The sequence below is a fragment of the Macaca fascicularis genome, chromosome 8 (genome assembly GCF_037993035.2).
Source record: "Macaca fascicularis isolate 582-1 chromosome 8, T2T-MFA8v1.1".
NCBI classification, from domain to species: Eukaryota; Metazoa; Chordata; class Mammalia; order Primates; family Cercopithecidae; genus Macaca; species Macaca fascicularis.
The window spans coordinates 139,817,022-139,839,768 of NC_088382.1; the positions used below are offsets into that span (position 1 = coordinate 139,817,022).

The 22,747-nt window shown below is 38.5% G+C and overlaps 1 protein-coding gene across 8 annotated transcripts in view; it reads right to left on the reverse strand.

Annotated features, from left to right (window-relative positions):
• The window catches only part of ASAP1 (ArfGAP with SH3 domain, ankyrin repeat and PH domain 1), a 396,678-nt gene that overhangs the window by 123,985 nt on the left and 249,946 nt on the right, over positions 1–22,747 (reverse strand). For all 8 annotated transcript variants that reach the window (XM_065519634.1, XM_045399283.2, XM_005564080.4 and 5 more), the window contains 6 exons: positions 20,781–20,855; positions 19,910–19,959; positions 13,474–13,603; positions 12,017–12,102; positions 1,778–1,853; positions 323–409 (listed from right to left, as the gene is read on the reverse strand). In XM_065519634.1, coding sequence (XP_065375706.1) covers positions 323–409; positions 1,778–1,853; positions 12,017–12,102; positions 13,474–13,603; positions 19,910–19,959; positions 20,781–20,855 — 504 coding nt within the window. The remainder of the gene's footprint in view (positions 1–322; positions 410–1,777; positions 1,854–12,016; positions 12,103–13,473; positions 13,604–19,909; positions 19,960–20,780; positions 20,856–22,747) is intronic.

The window sequence follows — 22,747 nt, forward strand, 5'->3', positions numbered from 1 at the left end:
AGGTAGAAGGAATGCTTGAGGTCGAGGCTGCAGTGAGCCATAATTGTGCCCCCTGCGCTCTAGCCTGGATGACAGCATGAGATTCTGTCTCAAAAAAGTAAAGAAAAAAGAAGAAAAAAAATCCAGAGTCATGGAATTGGACACCCAGAACATCTTTCCTACAAGGAAGGAAAAGGAACTAAAACAGAGTTTCTACATGGGGCTTACATACTTTTATATTATATATCACTGTGCCTGTCTTGCAGATCAGGAAACGCAAAGGGTATTACAAGCAGCCTTACCTTACACTGTTAGCCCTGTTATAAACATGTAAACCACTTACTTCTTTCTGATCAAGTTGAAGAGAGGATTTTATTAAGTCTCGGAGTGCAGTTAGCTGTTTCTTTTCTTCATCCTGGGTCTGTTTTATCTATGAAAAAAAAATTACTTCTATTACTTACCATTTACACTTTTATAGGCAGAGTTTAATTTATACAAAAATACCACTCATCAAACAATTCTATTATATAGTTGGTTTTCTTACTAAAAGTCCTTTACATTGTCTCATTTTTAATATGAGATTTCTCATCTTATAAAAGTACCAGTGGGTTTTGAAATTAGTGAATAACGTAACATGCATTCTTATTAAATAACGTATCCAAGCTAGACAGTTAACTCTGAAGTACTATTCTAAACAGCTTAAGAAATATCATTGAGATTATTTGCTTCTGGTTTTTCCAAGGGTGGTAATGAAAATACCTTGATGTGATTAAATGGTCCAGGAGAGAATCCTAAGAATGAGCAGAAGTCTAATGGGCCAATGCATACATCAAAGTTTACACAGCATGAAATGCGCACAAGGGATCGGTGCTGCTTTTTTAACCACTTGGGACTTAACTGTAACCTGAACCATGTTAACTACTAAAAGAAAATCAGAAAAAAATACAGAGCTATGCATTTTTAAAGTTATATAAAAGGCACTATTTGTAATTCTAAAACTTTATTTGAGGATATCTACTCATACTTATAATATATATGCTTTTATTTACCACCAAATGATTTCTGGGCAACAACTTTACCATTTCTAATATATACATTTAGACCTAGACACTAAAAAAAGAGAGATAATATAAAATGTGCAAAAACAAACAAACAAAAACCCTTATAAATGAAAGGCGTGGTGGCTCACGCTTATAATTCCAGCACTTTGGGACCCCAAGGCAGGTGGATCACTTGAGTTCAGGAGTTCAAGACCAGTCTGGGCAACACAGTGAAACCCCATCTCTACCAAAAGGCTGAGGCACGAGAATCGCTTGAGCCCAGAAGGCGGAGGAGATTGCAGTGAGCCGAGATCGCACACTGTACTCCAGCCTGGGTGACAGAGTGAGACTCTGTCTGAAAAACAAACAAACAAACAAAAAAACCAAAAACCCAAAAACCCCTATAAACCTGTTTATTCAGAGTCAATTTTTATCCTTCCACAATCATACATTCTTTCTGCAACTGCTGACCAAGGAACACTGAAATGTGATGCTAACTGAATCGTAAATGGAGAACCATCTGGAACTGATGGCTACATACTCCCCTCACTGATCCTCTTATGGCCCAGAAGGACTCTGGAGTATTTGACCATTGATGACTTCTCTGACTTAAACTGAAGGGTTATCTGCCCTAGGGTCTGTACAGACATATCATTTAATCTTTTCTGCTTTTAACACCTTTCTAATACAGATTTCAAAATTACTGATACTTATCCATGAAAGCAAGTTAAATTGCATGTATTTTATAAAGAACTTACATTATATAAATCAGCAGCCAGTTTTTCAATGTACTGTTTCAATTTATCAGCTGTTTTCAAGCCATCTTGAAAGAAACTACAATTAAAAAAATCAGAGATTTACCACCAGTATATAAAAAAAGAATATTTGTTTCCTTATGTGTAAATAAAACAAGGAACTGTAATAACCTACAAAATCTTAAAATACACATATCTATATATACATACTCATTCTCTATGGATTTATCTATACAAGACAGTTATAAAACTAATTATGGTATTTTATAAAGATGTACCAACAAACAAATTATGGCTACCAGTTGACATTCGATAGAAGATATCACAAGGACACTGGAAATTACAGTTGCAGTCCCAAAACAGTGATTTCATAATGTGCGTATGCATCTATACATAGAACAGTTCCTCCCAGTTAAACCATATTTGAATTCGAAGGAGAGAGAAAGACACATTAACCAGTGGAATATCATGAGGTTGATCTGGACACTCTAAGGAGAAATATTATGGAACTACAGATAAAGAAAGGAGAAAAGTCAAAATTCATTCGGTTCCTCAAAGATCCCTGTGTTCCAACATATATTTGAAACACAAGATTTCAAAGCAATAATACCAACGGGTTTGGAAAGCTTTATCCTACAACACATGGTTGTATAATTTCACCTGAAAAATAACAAGAATTAATACCTGTGGAACATTCAACACATACCCAGCACTGCACTAAACACTTTACACAAGTGATTTCATGTACACAACCCTAACAAATTAAAGCACTTCAATCTCATCTCCATTTGTAAAACTGAGGTACAGAGTATGTATAAAACTTGTTCAAGTTGCAGGTAGTAAACAGCAGAGCTGATGGAATTCAGATCCAGGTCTGCCAGATTCTGATCCAAGCTCTTTACCAGCAAGTGAAGATTTCTTGTCTCAGGTGGTACACTTCTACTCAGGAACCCAGTCTCTGGCATCAGTTTAGAGAAATACACAATATACCTCAGGAAATGTGTTTAGAATTTTATCTGCCCTATTGGAAGCTTCTCTAACCATGCCCCCTCAGCAGATTATTTCTCAAAACACTGTTTTGCTGTCTCCCTACAAACAATGAGGACCTTGAGCACGAGGACTGTCTCATCTCCCTATCACAGTGGGCCCACAAAGCAGATTGAATGAAGCAATATCAAGACATTTTAAGGCATATCTTTTTTTTTGAGATGGAGGCTCACTTTGTTGCCCAGGCTGGAGTACAGTGGTGTGATCTCAGTTCACTGAAACCTCTGCCTCCCGGGTAGGTGGGACTACAGGTACCCGCCACCACACCAGGCTAATTTTTGTATTTTCAGTAAAGACGGGGTTTCACCAAGTTGAGCGGGCTGGTCTTGAACTCCTGACCTCAAGTGATCCCCCCACCTCGGCCTCCCAAAATGCTGGGATTACAGGTGTGAGTCACTGCGCCCAGCTTGAGGCATATCTTAAAAGCCGTATTTCAAGCTTAATATGTATATTCAGTGGCAATAATAGAGACTATTAGAAGTGGCCTGTAGAGTGATTACCGAAATCCTACAAGTTCCAACATTTTTTAAGGCTGACATCTTTGGCACAAAAACCTTATTGAAATAAGGAGGAAAATACTACCTTTAGAAAGTTTTTCAGCAACAGTGATGAGAGGAAAAAAGGGCCTTTTGGTTAACCATTTAACTGAAAAACACATGAACACATATAAAGCCTCATCTCTCTCTCTCTCTTTCTCTCTCTCGGCAGGGTCTCACTCTGTCACCCACACTGGAGTGCAGCGGTTCACTGAAGCCTCGACTTCCTGGGCTCAAGTGATCCTCCCATCTCAGCCTCATGAGTAGTTGGGACTATAGGTGCACCCCACCATGCCTGGCTAATTATTATTTTTGTAAAGATGAGGTTTTGCCACATTGCTTGGGCTGGTCTCGAACTCCTGGACTCAAGTAATCTGCCCTCCTTGGTCTCCCGGAGTGCGGAGATTAAAGGTGTGAGCCACCTTTAAAATCTGGCCTAAACCCTTACTTTCTAGCATTTGGGTTTTCGGTTCTGCCTATAGCGATGTAAGTTAAACTTCTCAGTATAGAATTTTAAGTTTATGTTCTGACCCTTGAATACTTCTCAGTTTTATTTCCTACCATTTTCCCTTAAAAACTCCAAGGTCTAGCCATGCTACATTATTTCTAGTTGCTTGTTCTTTTTCAATCCATCCTTCCCCACTTCAGCCTTTGCATACGCTATTCCCTCTGCCTGGAATGCCCTTCCCCTCTATACCTGTGTAGTAGTACATTCTCATGTTGCTATGAAGAAATACCCAAGACTGGGTAATTTATAAAGAAAAGAGGCTTAATTGACTCACAGTTCCACATGGCTAGGGAGGCCTCAGGAAACTTACAACCATGGCAGAAGGCACCTCTTCACAGGGCGACAGGAGAGAGAATAATGCCAGCAGGAGAAATGCCAGACACTTAAAAAGCCATCAGATCCTGTGAGACTCACTCATTATCAAGAGAACAGCATGGGGAAACTGCCCCCATGACTCAATTAACTCCACCTGGTCCCACCCTTGACATGTGGGGATTACGGAGATTACAATTCAAGGTGAGATCTGGATGGGGACATGGATTCAAACCGTATCAACCTGCCTGCTAAATTCTCTTTTATCAAGGCTCATCTCGGCTGCTACCCCATAAGCAGTATTCTCTAGACCTGATAGTCAAAGCAGTGGCTTTGCTGAGCACGTGTGCCCAGGCCTAAGTGCCAGACCTAGAGAGGTTAGCAATGTTCTGCACAGAGCAGGCCAGGCCATCCATAAGTGTTAACCTGTAACCAGCATCTTCTACATCAAGGAAGGGATATATGCCCACGAGTTAAAAGTATGGGTACAAAGTTAATCATAGCAAGTTTCAGTCTCTGATACTGCGCTTAAGTAATTTCTGGAGAACAGTTCTGAAGGTAGAGCACTTAAATTTAAGATGGATGTTGTCAGGACTTCTTTACAACAGAAAAAGCAATGGCTTTGGGGTCAGATGATTATGACCAAGAATCTGTGTTCTGGTAAGTCATTTAACTTCTCTTGGCCTCAGTTTGCTCATGTGTAAATGGGCAAATAATACAGATAGGACATGTGAAACCACCCAGCAAAGGGTGGAGCAGTTAGCATGTGTTCAGGAAATCATTCTCTTCCCTGGAGCTGCATAACTTTATCATATAAGGAACTGTTTCCTTTGCAGAGGGATACAGATTCTTTGTAGATATTTTTGAAAAGGTATTTCATTTTCACTTTCAACATAAAGGGAATTTAATCATTATGCTTAAAAAAATGTGAGTTTCACTTGGGTGACAGGTACACCAAGATCCCAGAAATCACCACTAAAGAACTTAACCATGTAACCAAAAGCCTCCTGTACTCCAGAAACTATTGAAACAAACATTTTTTTTTAAAATAAGAGAACACTAATTAAACCTCGTCCCAATTTTTTTTTTAAAGTGAGTTTCAATGAGAATGCTCTAGATCTATGTTTCCCAATATGGTAGCCACTAGTCTCATATGGTTATTAAAAATGAAATGAAAAATTCTGTTCCTGAGGTCTCACAAGCCATATTTCAAGCGCTCAGTAGCCACGTGTGGCCAATGGGTACCATATAGATGGTAAAGAATATGAACATTCCCACCATAGCAGAAAGTTCTACTGGACAACACCACTCTTGATAAAGAATAAGCAAATATTTGAACAGCACAAAGTAAATACTGAAGAACTCATTATAAATTTTAGGGAGAAAGATGGAACTGTTTTAGTTTGAAATGGCATTGATAAAAATGAAAATTCCTGCCAACTACAAGGCTGAAGACTCCAAACAAATTTACTTTCCTTCTGCTTCAATTATTCAGACTGTTACATACCCAGAGACAAAGAAAAATCAATGTAATAATTGCTTTAATCTGTAGCATAATCCCATTTTTATAAACAAAACAAACCAGATACGTGAATCTAGCAATCATCTAAGTGAGGAGATCACAGGATTTTAAAAATTCTTCCTTAACTTCAGTTTCTAATTTTTTTCTTAAGGATATCATGTATTACTCAGGTAAAACAAAATTAAAGAATCTACATTTTGTCTGGGATGAACAATTCGGAGTCGAGCCCCTTGCAGAAAGTCATTTTAGGGAGGGCCAAGTTCTAGTTTTGGTAAGAAATAGGAGCAGGAAAGGAGGACGAGTTGTAGGAGAAGAATAAAATAACCATGGCAGTCATTAGCAATGTGTTAGTGACACCATAAGAAGCAAAGGGTGACCTGCTGTCATCTGCACTGTCCCTCTGAGCTTCATTCTCTTCTCCTTGAGGGTCATAGTTCCAGCTGTGGACAGGGTAGACAGAGAGCCACCACGACCTGCCAAAACATTTCACAGAGGGCAGTGGCTTCTTTGTTCCTCCTTTCTCTCTTCTGTTTTAGCTGGTCCTAGTTCAGTGGACATGCAAGGGCTACTGCACACGTGGTTCATGCCTGTAATACCAGCACTTTGGGAGGCTGAGGCAGGATTGCTTGAGCCCAGGAGTTTGAGACCAGCCTGGGCAACATGGTGAAGCCCTGTCTCTACAAAAAATACAAAAATTAGCTGGGCGTGGTGGTACATGCCAGTAGTCCCAGCTACTTGGGAGACTGAGGTGGGTGGATCACTTGAACCCAGGAGGTTGAGGCTGCAGTGAGCTATGATTGTACCACTGCACTCCAGCCTGGGTGACAGAGTGAAACTCTGACTCAAAAAGAAAAAAAAAAAAAAAAAAAAAAGAGCCAGGGGTGGTGGCTCATGCCTGTAATCCTAACACTTTGGGAGGTGGAAGTGGGCAGACTGCCTGAGCTCAGGAGTTCGAGACCAGCCTGGGCAACATGGTAAAACTCTGTCTCTACTAAAAAAAAATAAAAAAAATAAAAAATTAGCTTGAGTGGCTGCGTGCACCTGTAGTCCTAGTTACTTGGGAGGCTGAGGCAGGAGGACTGCTTGAACCCAGGAGGCGGAGGTTGCAGTGAGCAGAGATAGTGCCACTGTACTGCCACCTGGGTGGCAGAGTGGCAAGACTTCTGTCTCCAAAAAAAAAAAAAAAAAAAAAGCGTAGGAGTCAAAACCGTATCATATTTTATATTTTGGCTCTAAACTTTACTATCTACACATGGTAACCCTGGGCAGTTATTCACCCTGTCTGAATAACAGCATGCTCATCTTCAAAGTGGACATTTTCTAGTTTCAAGAAGCATCAGATGAGCTACTACAGATAAAAGTGTTGTTAGCTGGGAAGTGAAGCACATGTGTGAGTTCTGATTACCTATCACTACACTTAACACATAAATCTTTCAAAGAGAAGGGAAAATTACCTCAAGGATGTCTCATTTATCTCTTAGCCACTTTCTCTACAAATTACCGTAACATAACAAGATCTTCGAAAATAAACAACAGTAACAGTACTGGCAGCTAACATGTAACTGAGTATTTACTCTGTACCAGTCACCTCACTATAATACACAATTCATGGAATATCTTTTTAGTCTCATTACAGAATCAACCATGCAACTAGCTTCAGAACTTTCGGCCCCCACCCCTCCTCCCACCTCTGGGGAGGGCAGAGGTGCTGGAGATTGGGCCAACCAACAGTCAATGATTTAATCATCATGCCTATGTAATAAAACCTCTATAAAATCCTCTAAACGAAGGGGTTTAGAGAGCTGCTGGGTTAGTGAACATATGCCATCTTTTGTGTCTGGCTTCTTTCACTTAGCATTAATGTTTTAAATGTTCACCTATATGTAACATGTATCAATACTTCATTCACATTCAGCATTGTGGCTGAACAATGTTCTATTTTGATATACAACATTTTGTTTAACCTTTTATCAGCTGATGGCTATTTGGGTGTTTCCGTGTTTTGTCTATTGTAAATAATGTTCTTATAAATATTCATGTATACATTTTTATTTAAATAACTCTATGTTCAACTTTCTGAGAAATTCCGAAACTGTTTTCCAAAGAAGTTCACCATTTACATTCCTATTGGCAATGCATAGGTTGCAATCTTCCCACATCCGCACCAAGATTTTTGTTTTAATTACAACAATCCCAGTGGGTGTGAAGTGCTATTTCATTGAGGTTTTGATTTGTAATTATCGTTGACTAATGATGTTGAGCACCTTTTCACATGTTTTTCTGGCCATTTGTGAGTGTGTGAGTGTGTGTGTGTGTGTATACTTTTTTTAATATACAGAGTCTTGTTTTGTCGCCTAGGCTGGAGTGCACTGGTGTCATTATGGCTCACTGTAGCCTTGATCTCCTGGGCGCAAGCGATCCTCCCAGCTTGGCTTCCCAAGTAGCTGGGAATATAGGCGTGCGCTACCATACCTGGGTTATTTTTTATTTATTTTTGTAGACAGGGTCTCCCTGTGTTGCCCAGGCTGGTCTTGAACTCCTGGGCTCAAGTGATCCTCCTGCCTTGGCCTCCTAAAGTGCTAGGATTATAGGTGTGAGCCAGCACACCTGGACTATTGTTGAGTTCTTTACATATTCTGGATATCAGACTCTTATCAGAAAAATGTTCTGTAAATACTTTATCCTATTCTGTGGGTTGTCTTTTACTTTCTTGATAATGTACTTCCACAAACAAGTTTTTAATTTTAAAGTCCAATTTATATTTTTCTTTGGTTTCCTGTGCTTACTTTGTCTCCTTTGACACCTTTACTAAGCATTTATTAAATGAATTAACGTGACTTTTAGCAATATACTGATCCTTTCTGAGCTACAATTTCTTGAGGGTTGGATATATTAAATGAGAAAACACATGTAAAGAACTTAGAGGCAGGGCCTATATAATTTGTCCTAGAAAATAAGCTCTCGGTAAATGTTAGCTGTTATTCTTATTACCTGTAAAATGACAGATAATAAAGCAATGTTTATAAATGCTGTTAACTCTGCAGGTCATAATGACACTTGTGAAGAGGTAAAAGGAGCAGGTGAATTGGAGGATATGTTTGTTTGGAAAGCAGCATGTTACCGACAATGTTCACGTCTGAAATTGAGCAGTAATTAGTGTAAGTGAGCTGAAATGGGTTGGAAACAGTTAAAAGCCCTTCTTTTCTGCTCCTTTTATTTACTTCTCCATTTTTGTAGCTTCATCCACACTGAAGTGTCGTGACTATTATTACCTGGGCAAATTCACTGTTGAGTACCAGCTGACTTTGTACTGAAAATCACTTTGGGAACTGAAGTAAGTATGGAGAAGAATAAATCTTCAAAACAAAACAAAACAAAACAAAAAAACACCTAAGTAGAGAATGCTTAACAGGTCCACACAATATACCTATTAAGAGTTTTGAGGAACTGACTGAAGTAGAAAAGAATAAAGGAAACTACTCTGGCTTCTTGCTGTGATAAGAGTTCTTGGGTTCCAACCATGGAGTAACTTTTAGTTGAATCACCTTAAAACATGGTTCTACTACCTGATGTCTTAGAACATCTCTCTCCCTACAAGGTTTTTACTGTGTAGGGTTTTCTTCTGATGATCTCTCTCTGACCTAGGGGACATTCTTCTACCAGATTGCAATCTGGTAACAAAATCCTAGCTGTCCTCCAAGTTCAATGACAAGTCCCACCACTTCCTTCAAGGTGCTAGTACCTTCTCCTCAGTCCTCCTGGTCAGGTGTCTCTCTTCTGTTTTTTCTTTAATTTTGAGACGCAGTTTTGCTCTTGTTGCCCAGGCTGGAGTGCAATGGCGCAATCTCGGCTCACTGCAATCTCCACCTCCTGGATTCAAGCGATTTTCCTGCCTCAGCCTCCCAAGTAGCTGGGATTATAGGCATGCACAACCACACCTGGCTAATTTTGTACTTTTAGTAGAAACAGGGTTTTGCCATGTTGGTCAGGCTGGTGTCGAACTCCTGTAATCTAATAATCCACCTGCCTCAGCCTCCCAAAGTGTTGGGATTACAGGTGTGAGCCACCACACCCAGCCACCACACCTCTCTTCCTCTTGATGCCCCATGGTACCTGTCACTGTCCAGCCCCATGATGATTAATAATGGATCCGACTTACTTCCTACACCTGGATAATTAACTCCTGAGGGAAAAAGCCTTGCTTTATCTCTATCCCAGAACTGGGCACAGTACCTGAACTTTGGCAAAAGACTAATAACTATTTGTGGAAAGGGAAAAAGCAAAGAATAAGAGAATAAAGCGGGGACGCAATAGCTATACAAGTTAGAATCACCATTACTAGTGAAGACTAATAGATGTATACTTTACAAAGCATCTTCTATTTTGAAAAACTCTTGTTTGTGTAGGCCAAACTCTTCTTTATAAACTTAGAGAATTTAACGTGAAAATAGATATCTAAAGTCAGGTGAAATCAGTTTTGCTGCCAAAGTATTGCAGAATTCAGGAGACTGAGAGATTCACTTATTTCTTTAAAACTTTCAAAGGAATTAAACGTTTCCAGGAAAACTAAATATGATGAAAGATAAAAAATTCCACCCAATACTAAAATCAGGGACCATTACAACACAGGCCAAAATTTCGTAACTGCCCAACCACACTACAAAGCCAAAAGTAAGTTAGTTATTCCAGGTCTTCAGTAAACAAACTTAATCTTAAGAAGGTGAAAACTGTTTCTACTTCAATATATTATTTTTATTTTTGAAAGACATTTATGTAAGGTAGAATGTACTTTGAAAAAAAAGTTATCAAATTTATGTAAACAACAATTTGATCATCAAAAAGGTTTTCCTCAAGAGAAATATCCTAGACAATAAAATATATAAATAAATAATTTTAAATGCCACTTAGAATCATCACAGCTGTCAGTACATACAAGGCTGCAGGCACTGGGCTAAGCACTCCATATACATTCTCTTTTTTACTTTTTATAGCCTTATGAAAACCCTAAGGTGGTTGCTACAGAACCGTAACCCAACTTGACAAGTGAGTATACTGAGGTTTAGTGAAGTACCTGATTAAGAATGCAGTTACCTAGCTGCAGAGCCAAAATGTGGACTCATCCAATTTGTCTAATCCAAGCTTTGTGCTTTTGCCATAATATTAATGCTGACCTCCTTAAATGTTTTAGAATACAGATATCTCTCTAAATATAACTATTGAAAAGACTAAGAAAGATCAAAGGAAATTAAGAATTTAACTTTTTTGAGAGTATTTTATCTAGTCCAAATGACCTTTACATTATTATGCTTATGGGAGCTGTCCATTCCACTTCTGGAAGGTCCTTGCATTATTTTCTGTATAACTTTCATCAACGAATACAGACTTTACTTTTCTGGTAGAGTCTGTGGGTGTAACCAGCACATTTTCACACACAGACTCTACCAGAAAACCCATGAAAGTTAACCCAATAAGTAAACAAGCAAACGTGGCACCACAGAATCACAAACGTAATAAAAAGATAGCCCTGCAATATAGGCAAACAAAAATGGTGCCAGTGTAGAACAACGGGTATCTTTCAAAATATAACACCAATTATATAGGAATCTATGTATAAATGCAAAGTATTCTTAATGCCCAAACTATTTAAATTCATTTAATTTAGATGAAACAAAACAAAACCGAAGACTCCAGGTGGAAATACATGGTGCAAATGGTGCAATAATAGGCCAAAGTGGGCGGATCACGAGGTCAGGAGATCAAGGCCATTCTGGCCAACATGGTGAGACTCCATCTTTACTAACAACACACAAGAAAAATTAGCTAGGTGTGGTGGCATGCACCTGTCATCCTAGCTACTGGGGAGGCTGAGGCAGAAGAATTGCTTGAATTCGGGAGGCAGAGATTACAGTGAGCCGAGACTGCACCACTGCACTCCAGCCTGGCAACAAAGAGTGAGACTCCGTCTCAAAGGAAAAAAAAAAAGGCAAAATGCTAAGTAAGAGAGTCAGGGAAGGGGGTCATCAGAAATGACTCTTTAGTGGCAGAGGATCATGCATCTGTAATAAGAGCTCCACAGGTGATCAAATATAGGAAGAAGTATTTGTAAGTATTTGTCTTCTTCTAAGGAAGACAGCATTTTTAAGCCCTAATTTGAGCTGCTGATTTGTATAAAACACTGAAGATGGAAGACACTATTTCTTATCCATTTAGCTGAAAAAGGTCATTATATCACTTTATTTACTCATGAGATGAAGAAAAGATATGAAAAGGATTAGGATAAATAATGAAGTACAGGGGGCTTGCAATATTCTACTCACTTGCACTGTGCATGGTAATACTTTATAAGATTCTGCAGCAGATCCACACCTTTTTTGGTCTTGATTTCATTAACTTTAATGAGATACTGTGAAAATAAAACAGGATTTTATGTTGATTACTTCAACCATGGGTTCAGGTGGCTGAACATCACCCCTGAATCTGCACAAGTTACCAAGCTTGGTGTCCTTTAGACAGTTTAGAGAATGCTGATTTCGCACAGTCACAAAGTGTACAAAACAAACTGACTAGAGTGTTAGCATTTTATAAATTATTTTATGATTAGTTTATTCAACAAGCAGGAATAAAACACAGCAAAACATTCTAGAACTGTTATTTCCCCTTGGTGCAGTGGATCTCAAACGTACAGTTTATGTGGTTAAAAACCTGAAAGATTGATTGTTTTTTGCAGAAAGTAAGTAGAATAGCATTCTCATCAAAGAATATACCATAGGATATTGAAATTTTAGGAAAAAGAGGTGAAATCAGAAAGAATTTTTACTACTCAAAAATGAAAGAATAAAAATAAGAATAACCCACTAATTTATTCAGGTAACTAAACACAGTAGCGTACTTGTACTGTGTACTGGTCAAGATTTTCTATTGACACTGTTTGCTGCTTGCTTACTTGTTTTATTGTGTGAAAAGGTTCATGAGCACACAAACTCAAGGAGCCAATGGGTTATGAAATAGAAAAAAGAGAGAGAGAGAAAGAGACAGAGAGAGGTGAGAAAGACAGAGAGAGAGAGAAAGAGAAGGAAGGAAGGAAGGAAGGAAGGAAGGAAGGAAGGAAGGGAAAAGGGGAAGGGGAAAGAGAAGGAGGGAAGAAAGAGGAAGGAAGGAAAAGGAAAGGAGAAAAACATCTAGGGGAAGAAAAAAATTTGAGACAATTTTCCACTTTAATATTTTCTAAAAACTGCAGAAGAAACTCTTGCTCAACAGCAGTGTCAGAAAAGGTTGGTTTAGGTCAAGAAGTGTTCATGTTCAATTGGAATTCAGTTTGAGAACCAATGCTCTAAGTTTAAGGCAGCATGCTTTCTGTTGCATTTTTTCGTGAAATCAACTTTCTTAACGGCAACTTCATTTGAGTTTTCATTCAAACTGGACATATGGTTAAAAAAACATGCTCTAAACATATACCAATAAAAATATTCACCAGTGTTACCTCTCACCAATGTTTTCCTCCCACAACCACTCACAAGCAACATTAAGGTTCTCACCAAAGAATCCTGTTTTGGCTTAAAACAGCCCCATAGGGCCAAGGCTCAAAATATGAGACAACAGTGCAATGGCAGGTTCCCAAAACGCTTGGAGAAAAATGGAGATTAGAATCCTTAAGAAACAGTTTCCTCTCTAGTAATCAAATACAGTCTGCCTTTAAGCATAAAGACTGCTGACTAGCAGGAAAAGATTACAGTTGTTATAATTCTAGGCAAATGATGGAAAAGTCCATTCTTACTTCACACATTTGAAGCTGAAAGAGGCGCCTTTCCTTCTCCATTTCTTCCGCAATCTCGGCTCCTGTTATCTCTGTGCGGATCATCCCATGTTGTTTTGCGTGTTCTCTTTTCTCTTTCTCAATTTTTGTACTGTAATTAAAGCCAATGTCATTATTAAAAACAAAACAAAACACTCATGTACAACACCAACAGCAGACCCTAATACAAACTATGGATTTGGGATGACGATGTGTCTATGTAGGTTCATCAGCTGTATCAACTGTACCACTCTGGTGGGGGTCAGTGATAATGGGGGAGGCTGTGCATGTGTCGGGGGAGGGTGCATATGGGAACTCTGTATCTTCTGCTCAAGAAGGAAGTCTACTAAAAACAAACCATACTCATGTCTTTCTGTTAACAAAAGCCACTGATTATTAATTTCCAAAGTTAAGAGGCAAGAATTCTTAAGTTGGTAGAATCAATCAGAAGTAAAAGCCTACATTCAAAGAGAACACACACACTGTATGGATTTTCACATGGGAAACCCCTTACATTTTTCCTTTGATCTTACACATGACAGATTCATATACATTCTCTTACATTTTGGTAGGCACAAAGAAATGTTGATAGTCTGCCTACTATTGGGTAAAGCACTTTATAATAAAAAAGAATCAGAAAGTTGGAGGCATGAGGCTTTCCTTGAATATCGATAGCTTGCAAGACTTCAATTATTTCAAATAATTAAAGTATATAAAGGGTCTTTGTGGGTATGTACAAAATTTAGTCAAAGGTAATTTCCAATATTCCTCTAAACTTGAGCTATTTCCATATTCTAAGAACACATTTTAATCAGTCAACCACTTGTCACTGGGCTGTACAAAATTCAGAAGAAATCCCAATATATAATTTGGAATCCTATGAAAATGTTCTTCTGTGCGTGGGGAGGTGGCCAGGGGCAACCAGGTGATAAAGAAGAAAGGCCCACATTAAACCTATAGTAGCTGATGCTAGTGCTCTGCTCTGATAGATGATAATCTGGTAATAATACCAATGATTATAGCCTGCTTTCCAAAAATCCATTAACCTGAAAATGGACTTCTAATTTCAGAAACAACCAGTAATTTCTAGTTGTGAATGCAAAGACTAACTGATTTGACCTTCAACTCTTAAGTTGTGGTGGTAGGGGAAACCAACCCTGAAGAAAGTCAACATCCTTACCTATACACAGACACAGTGGAAAATCCACCAATCAACCCAATGGAAAATCTACTTATAAACCCAATTGGGATTGACTCTAATACCCTAATGCTATTATATTTAAGAAACTCTTTAATCATGCCACTGTGGCAGTCAAAGAGGAATAACAGGGATTTTAACAGAAAGAGAATAAATCTCAGCTCTTTCTCCACTGATGTGGGTAGGAAGAGAAGAAATATGGAGGGACAGGCATAATTTAATAATAAGCCTTTCAATTTACCATGGTGACTTAAACATACATGTCTTTTATTTCTTCTTCCTCCAGTGATGCCACTAAAATGAGAGTAAAGGCATAAGAACAGATAATCTCCCAAAGACAAGAGAATTGAAGACAAAAAAGGATGACAGAATTCAACAAATATTTGGAAGAGCAAGGCTGAAGAGAGAAGGAGAGCACCTCAAACTATAGGGTTCTCTGTCTCCCTCACTTACATAGCTTCCAAAATGCCACCATATGTGATTACTAACAGGAGCCTGAAAGAACTGCAAGGCTCTGAGACAAACCTCAGACACTGACATCTGGAAAACCCCTATAAAAGAGCTGCCTTCACATCCTACAACTCGAAACCTAAAAAGAAGGCTTTCTGCTTTCTTGCAGAAAGCAGATCTCTAATGATGCATATGAGCTTTTAGTCTTTGGGTACCTTGCTCTGAAATATGAATGCACCCAAAGATTGTAAGTCCCCAAAATGAAAGTGAGGGTGAGCAAAGTATTAATAACAAAAGGGGGAGGGTTGGGAAGGAAACAGAGGCAATAAGGGAGCAGATAAAAGAAAAATGTCATTAAATCTTCAGCTAAAATATTGCATCTACGAAACAAGAAACAGAAACTACAAAAAGGCAAAAGAAAAAAAAAAAACAAAAACCCAATTGAGCAAAAGAGCTGTTAGAAATTTAAAATGACAGCCAAAATAAAAAAGCTAACAGAAACAGTGGGGAAAAAACACTGAAAAAATAACCTAAAATATACTACGAATAGAACAGAAAAGAGAGGAAAATTGTAAGAACGGTCTAGGAAGTCAAATATTATATAATGAAAATTCCAGAAAGAGAAAAAAAAGAAAAAACAGGAGGAATTACAAGAAGTTTCCAGGAGTGATGAACTAAAACTTGTAAACAAAAATTGCAAACAATGCACATACCATGGCACTTGAAGACTCTTCATAAAACCTTTTATAGAGACAAGACCTTATATTCTCTAACCGAAAATAAATGAAACAAACAACAACCACATATCACATACAAATAAACAGGAATCAGAAAGACATCAGATTTTTTTTTTTTTAGCAACACTGGAAAATAGAGAACAATGGAAAAATGCCTTCAACATTTTGATATAAAATTATTATTATTATTTTTGAGACAAAGTCTCACTCTGTTGCCCAGGCTGGAGTGCAGTGGTCCGATCTCTGCTCACTACAACCTCCACCTCCTGGTTCAACGATTCTCCTGCCTCAGTCTCCTGAGTAGCTGGGACTACAGGCACCCGCCACCACGCCCAGCTAATTTTTGTATTTTTTAGTAGAGACAAGGTTTTGCCACATTGGCCAGGCTAGTCTCAAACTTTCGACCTCAAGCGATTTGCCCACCTTGGTTTCCCAAAGTGCTGGGACCACAGGCGTGAGCCACTGTGCCTGAAAATTATTATAAAATCAGTGTTATATATTTGGCCAAACTCTCACTTTTTGCGGTGGCAGAATGAAAATAATTTTGGAAATACAAAACCTCAAATCTTTGCCTCCTTGACAGCTGTTCTCTGAAAACTACTGGAGGTAATGGGCCACCAAAATATGGAACTATACTAGTCAAGAGGAAGTAGATTTAAAACTGAAGAGTCAAACGCGATCCCAGGATGGCAGCTGTAACAGCTTATCTAAAGAGCTCTGGAAAGGGATGTGTCCAGGAAAGAAAAAAAGAAACGGACACAATTTAATACTAATAGATATATAATCATTATAATAAAATAAGTAATGTACTTTATAAACAAATATTGACAGGTGTCTGACATCTGCTGGAACAGATAAAAAATTCACAGAAAATTCACATAGAACTAAGCAAATGAAGAAAGAAGGCAATTATGTCATTAACAAAACGCAAACAACTGTACTCTAAGAACAGAAAAGTAATCCTATTCTAACATTCGGATTAGCAATGAACGCTTATGATACCTATAAAAATGTAAACACTGAAACTAGTTTAATAAAAAATTGTTCTATTAACCCTAATGGATGAACAGAGTGCAAAAGTGATGGGGTGTCTGTGCAAGGGAATGTAATCCTCGTCTACCAGAACAATACATCACAGCTAAAGCTAGAAAGAGCAAGAGAATACTGAGGAAGGTGTAGAAAGTCAGGAAGCAGGTAAAAGAGTTGGAAAAAGGGAAGGGACTAACAGGATCAAGAGGGGCAGGCAGAGGGCCTCTGTGTTTCCATTAGAAGCACATTTGTTGCCTATTTAATATTTTCCCTGTCATGATTTGTAAAGAACCCTGTACCATTAGGTATGACATAAAATCACTGAGCTTAGATTGTGGAGGACAATACAGGTAAGTGAGAATTTGCTACAAAGGGTACCTGGTCCATCCTAGAACGCTCTGTTCTATGATAAACTTTAACAATGTTGAAGCCACTGTTATTTGGGGTTTCCATTATATGCTGTCAGAGTAAGTCTTAACTAGTAAAAGCACTATCTGATGTTTTAGTTTATGTACATTTATCATTTTGATCAAATGAAATTTGATTCTTACAAAACTCAGTAGAAACTATTTATTGTGTGACTTCCCTATGCTAAATACTGTGACAACTGTTTCAACACACTACCTTATCTTGTCCTCACAACAACCCTGAGAAGTAGGTAATTTTTTATATTATTTTACAAGTAAGGATCATCAAAATTAAGTATTTTGGCTCAAGGTCACAAAACTGATAATGATTTCTCAGTCTGTGATCTAAATCATTGCAAACTTCACTGCGTCCAGAGTTCTAAATGGAAGACCACAGAAAACGTCCAGCCTTCTCCATTACCAAAACTAATAAATGAACTTTTTTGTGTGGAGTCATTTTGTTTTCTGTAACTTATAACCGCATGAGTCCCAGTACATCAAAGAGACAAATGCTTGTTTTCTTTCTTTCCTGCACCACTATACTATACTTCAGTGACAAAGAAGTCTATCTTAGGAAAATTGTTGACAGGGATTTACTGAGCAAATAAAACCTGCCTTCATAAGGTCTTAAATTTGGGACCCACTCAACTTGCTATTCCTGTTACACATTTCCAGGTCTGAATAATTCTTTTATTTCTTCAATGAAATAGTACATATACTATGAGTCATTAGGCACTGGTAGATTAACACCATATATAAGAATAAAGTGGTCGTGGTCTTCACCAAATTTAGATTGTAGAGGACAATACAGAAAAATGAACAGCCAGGCCGGGCACAGTGGCTCACGTCTGTAATCTCAGCACTCTGGCCGAGGTGGGTGGATCACCTGAGGCCAGGAGTTCAAGACCAGCCTGGCCAACATGGTGAAACCCTGTCTCTACTAAAAATACAAAAAATTAGCTGAGTGTTGATGGCGGGTGCCTGTAATCCCACTTACTTGGGAGGCTGAGGCAGGAGAATCATTTGAACCCAGGAGGCAGAGGCTGCAGTGAGCTGAGATCACGCCACTGAACTCCACCCTGGGCAACAAAAGTGAAACTCCGCCTCAAAAAAAAAAAAAGAAAAAGAAAAATTAAAAAAAAAAGAAAAGCCAGACAAGTTCATACGTTGAGTGAGCGGTACAAGGAAGAGCACCTGTACCATCTCAGAATGCTTCATATTTTAAGTCATTTATAATACTAAGCACCAGATACTTGTAGGTCTTTAGCCAACAGAGATTTTAAACAATAGAAATACAGTTGTACTACCTAATATTGGTAGTACTTTAGTTGACAAAGCACGTATTACATCATGTTTTGTTGTTCCTATGTCCTACAAAGAAGACATATTCTACAAGTAAAGCACAAGGTTTTTTCTTCCCTCTTTGTCCTCCTACTTTCTAAGTACTTAATTCTATTCGATTCCAAGTTTAAGCACCACTGCCTCTGGGCAGGGGCAGTACTTAGCTTACAATTTGAGTACTCATGACCCACTTTTCATACAGAAAGATTCATAGCCCACAGCATTCATTTATCAGTTGACCATTTTAATAACCTTTTTGTTCTCTGCTGCATTTAGAACTGTCAATGTACGAATATATTCCTAAAACAGCAAGTCCCTAACAATGCACTTTTTACATAATTACAAAAGTAGTTTGGGAAAAACATATTTAATCCTGAATTTGCTTTTCTTTTGCTTGTTTTTATCCTGTTGCTATTGCTGCCTACAGAAGTGTTTTATTCTCTTATGTTTATAGTTGTCCAAGACTTTTACTAAAAGCTTTAAAAATACATATCTCCTCCCACCCCACCCTCCTGCTTGGTGTTACAAATGTCTCAGAGTAATAATAGTAATAATAATAAAGGAACGTGGTACAATTACACACAGTATCAAGATGGTCCGAGCACCTTGCAAAGTGCTTAGTGCCCTAATTCCTAACAAGAACTCTACGAGGTTGGTGGTCTGACCTCAGTGCCCATGCTATGCTAGGCTCTGTGGTCAGACAGACCTGGAGTGAATGCCAGATGGACACATAACTAGCTTTCTAGCCTTTCACGAGCCCCTTAGCCTCTTTAGGCTTCAGTTTCCCTGATGTATATAAACAGAGAGTAAAGTTGTACAGATAGTTTCCTGTGAAGAGGTCATACATGCAAAAAACACTTAGTGCAGGTCCTGGCAGGCACCAAGATGTCACAGTATTAGCTGTTACTTTTATTATTTCCCAATTGTTATACTATACAGAAACATAAATGGTCCATAATTACATGCTATCTATAATGAGAGCCATAGGCCTATAACTTGATAGTATCAGCAGCTGTAAATGCCAAAACAACTGATAGTAAAAGTACCTCTCCCTTCAGACAAATAGCACAGGAGATGCAACCACTTTAGGTCAGTTTACCCAACCTCTTAGCCCTAATAAGGATATACTAGAGGATATACTAAACAAGTTTTGTTGAGAAGTTATTAGTTAAGAGGTCTGTCCTTTCTCCAGTTTTTTTTTTGTTCAAAATTCACAACAATATTAAAAAACAAAAACTAAACAAAAAACCACTTACAACTTTGTCTCATAATCTTTCCAGGCTTTGTCAAATGGCTTCTTGAGATCCTTAGAAAAGAGAAAATGAAATTAAAATTGCATCGACTTTGACTGAAAATGAATAAACAGTTTTGAAATAACATCTTAGCAAGAATTGCTTCCTTTATAGGATACTGGGAGCTTCACTTTCATGCACATTACACTATTTTTTTTTTTTTGACAGGGTCTCACTCTGTTGCCTAGAATGGAGTGCAGTGGCGCAATCACAGCTCAATGCAGCCTTGAACTCCCAGGCTCAATCGATCTTCCCACCTCAGCTTCCTGAGTAGCTAGAACTACAGGCACTCAATACCATCCCTGGCTAATTTCTGTACTTTTTTTTTGTAGAGATGGGGGTTTCATTATGTTGCCCAGGCTGGTCTTGAACTCCTGGGCTCAAGCGATCTGCCCGCCATGGTCTCCCAAAGTGCTTGGATTATAGGCATGACCACTGTGCCTGGCCAACATCACACCATGTATTATATACACAAGAAGCATGAGAGAGGAAAGAAGGGTGAGCGCCCTGGTCATGCTGATGAAGCAGGAGCCTGAGGTTCAGAGAGGCTGGGTCCCCAGTGGTCACACTGTGGGAACCAAGACTCGGGCTTAACTTCTCTCTCCCACCCATGGAGAACCTTCCCAATCTTCTTGAAAGTGCCTAATCTCATTCCTCTGTCAATACCATTATGTGAAGTGGCACATTTTTTCCAATGATCATTTTCCAAGAGCATTTTTAATGCTGAAAATGTTCAAAGACTCTTTCAAATACAAGTACTACTATGATCTTAAAAGAGGAAAAAAAAAATCAATCCTTTCAAGTTAAAGGGAAAATCAAATTTCTGAACACTTACTCCTTTGACTCCCTTTAGGTCTCCTTTTAACAAGGAATCCAAGGTGAAGATCACATTGTGGCTCAGCCCCTGGAGCTGAAAAAGCAAAGGGAAGATGGGAGATGGTTAAAAAATAAAGTCCACATGAACAATAAAACCAGCTACTATTGACTGAGCATTTTCCACACACCAGTCTCTGTTGAAGGGCTTTCCATGCATTATTTCATTGAACCTGCATGACACCTCTGTAGGTTAGGTGACGTAATTATCACCACTTGGCAGGTGAAGGAACAGAGATGGAGTCATTTGTGCAGAACCATAAAGCATGTGAGTGAGGGGCTAAGATTTGAATTTAGGCAGTGTAGGCTGGGCATGGTGGCTCATGCCTGTAACCCCAGCACTTTGGGAAGCTGAGGCAGGCGGATCACTCGAGGTAAGAAGTTCAAGATCAGCCTGGCCAACATGGGGAGACACCGTCTCTGCTAAAAACATGAAAATTAGCCAGGTGTGGTGGTGTGCAACTGTAGTTCCAGCTACTTGGGAGGCTGAGGCACGAGAATCATTTAAACTTGGGAGGCGGAGGTTGCAGTGAACCGAGATCACGCCACTGCATTCCAGCCTGAGTGAGAGAGACTGTCTCAAAAAAAAAAAAAAAAAGGAATTTAGGCGGTGTAGCTCCAGAGCTTGCTTAAACACTATGTTACAGTACACGTATATGTGTACAAATAATTCTTCAAATCACTGTAGCACTTCCATTAACACCTCTGCCAAAATTGTAGCTCTTACGGTGAATTTTCTTCAACTGCTTCTGTCAGAGTAAGGAGGGGCTTTTTCCATTTCCTTTTCACATTTTTTTATACCATGTATCTGAAATTATCTGAAATTATCTGAAATTGCTGTGTTTGGGGTTTTTTTGCTCAGACTTATCTTTTAATTTTTAGTTTTTATGGATATATAATAGTTGTATTTATGAAGTACATGAGAAATTTGATACAAGGGTACAATGTATAATGATCGAATCAGGGTAATCGGGGTTTCCATCACCTCAAGCACTGATCATTTCTTTGTGCTAGAACATTTCAATTCCACTCTAGTTATTTTGAAATATATAATAAAAATCATTAACTACAGTCACGCTGCTGTGCTACCTAACACTAGATTGTGTTACTTCTATCTAACTGTATTTTTGTACCTAATAACCAATCCCTCTTTATTCCTTCCACCCTACTATCCTTCCCAGCCTCTGGCAACCATCATTCTATTCTCTATCTCTGTGAGATCAATTTTCTTTTTTAGCTCCCACATGAGACAGAACATGCAATAATTGTCTTTCTGTACTTGGCTTATTTCACCTAACATAATGTTGGATCCATTTTGTGGCAAGTGGCATGATTTTGTTCTTTTTTTTTTTTAATGGCTGAATATTCCATTGTGTGTATATACTGTATTTTCTTTATCTACTCAACTGTTGATGGACACTTAGGTTGATTCTGCATCTTGGCTACTGTGAATGGTGCTCTGATGAACATGGGAGTACGAGTTACCTTGTTGATACAGTGATTTCTTTTCTTTTGGGTATATACCCAGCAGTGGGATTCCTGGATCTTATGGTAGTTCTCTTTTTAGTTTTCTGAGGAGACTCTATACCATTTTCCACAGTGGTTGTACTAATTTACATTACCACCAACAGCATATGAGGGTTCCCCTTTCTCCGCATCCTTGCTAGCATCCATTACTGTTATTTTTATAAAAACTATTTTAACTGGCATGAGATGATATTTCACTGAAGTTTTGACTCGCATTCCTCTGATGATTAGTGATGTTGAGCATTTTTTAATAAAACTTTGGGCCATTTGTAGGTCTTCTTTTGAGAAACATCTTTTCAGATCTTTTGACCATTTTAAAACTGGATTTTTTTCCTATGAGTTGAGATCGTTATATATTCTGGCTATTAATCCCTTGTCAGATGGGTAATTTGCAAATATTTT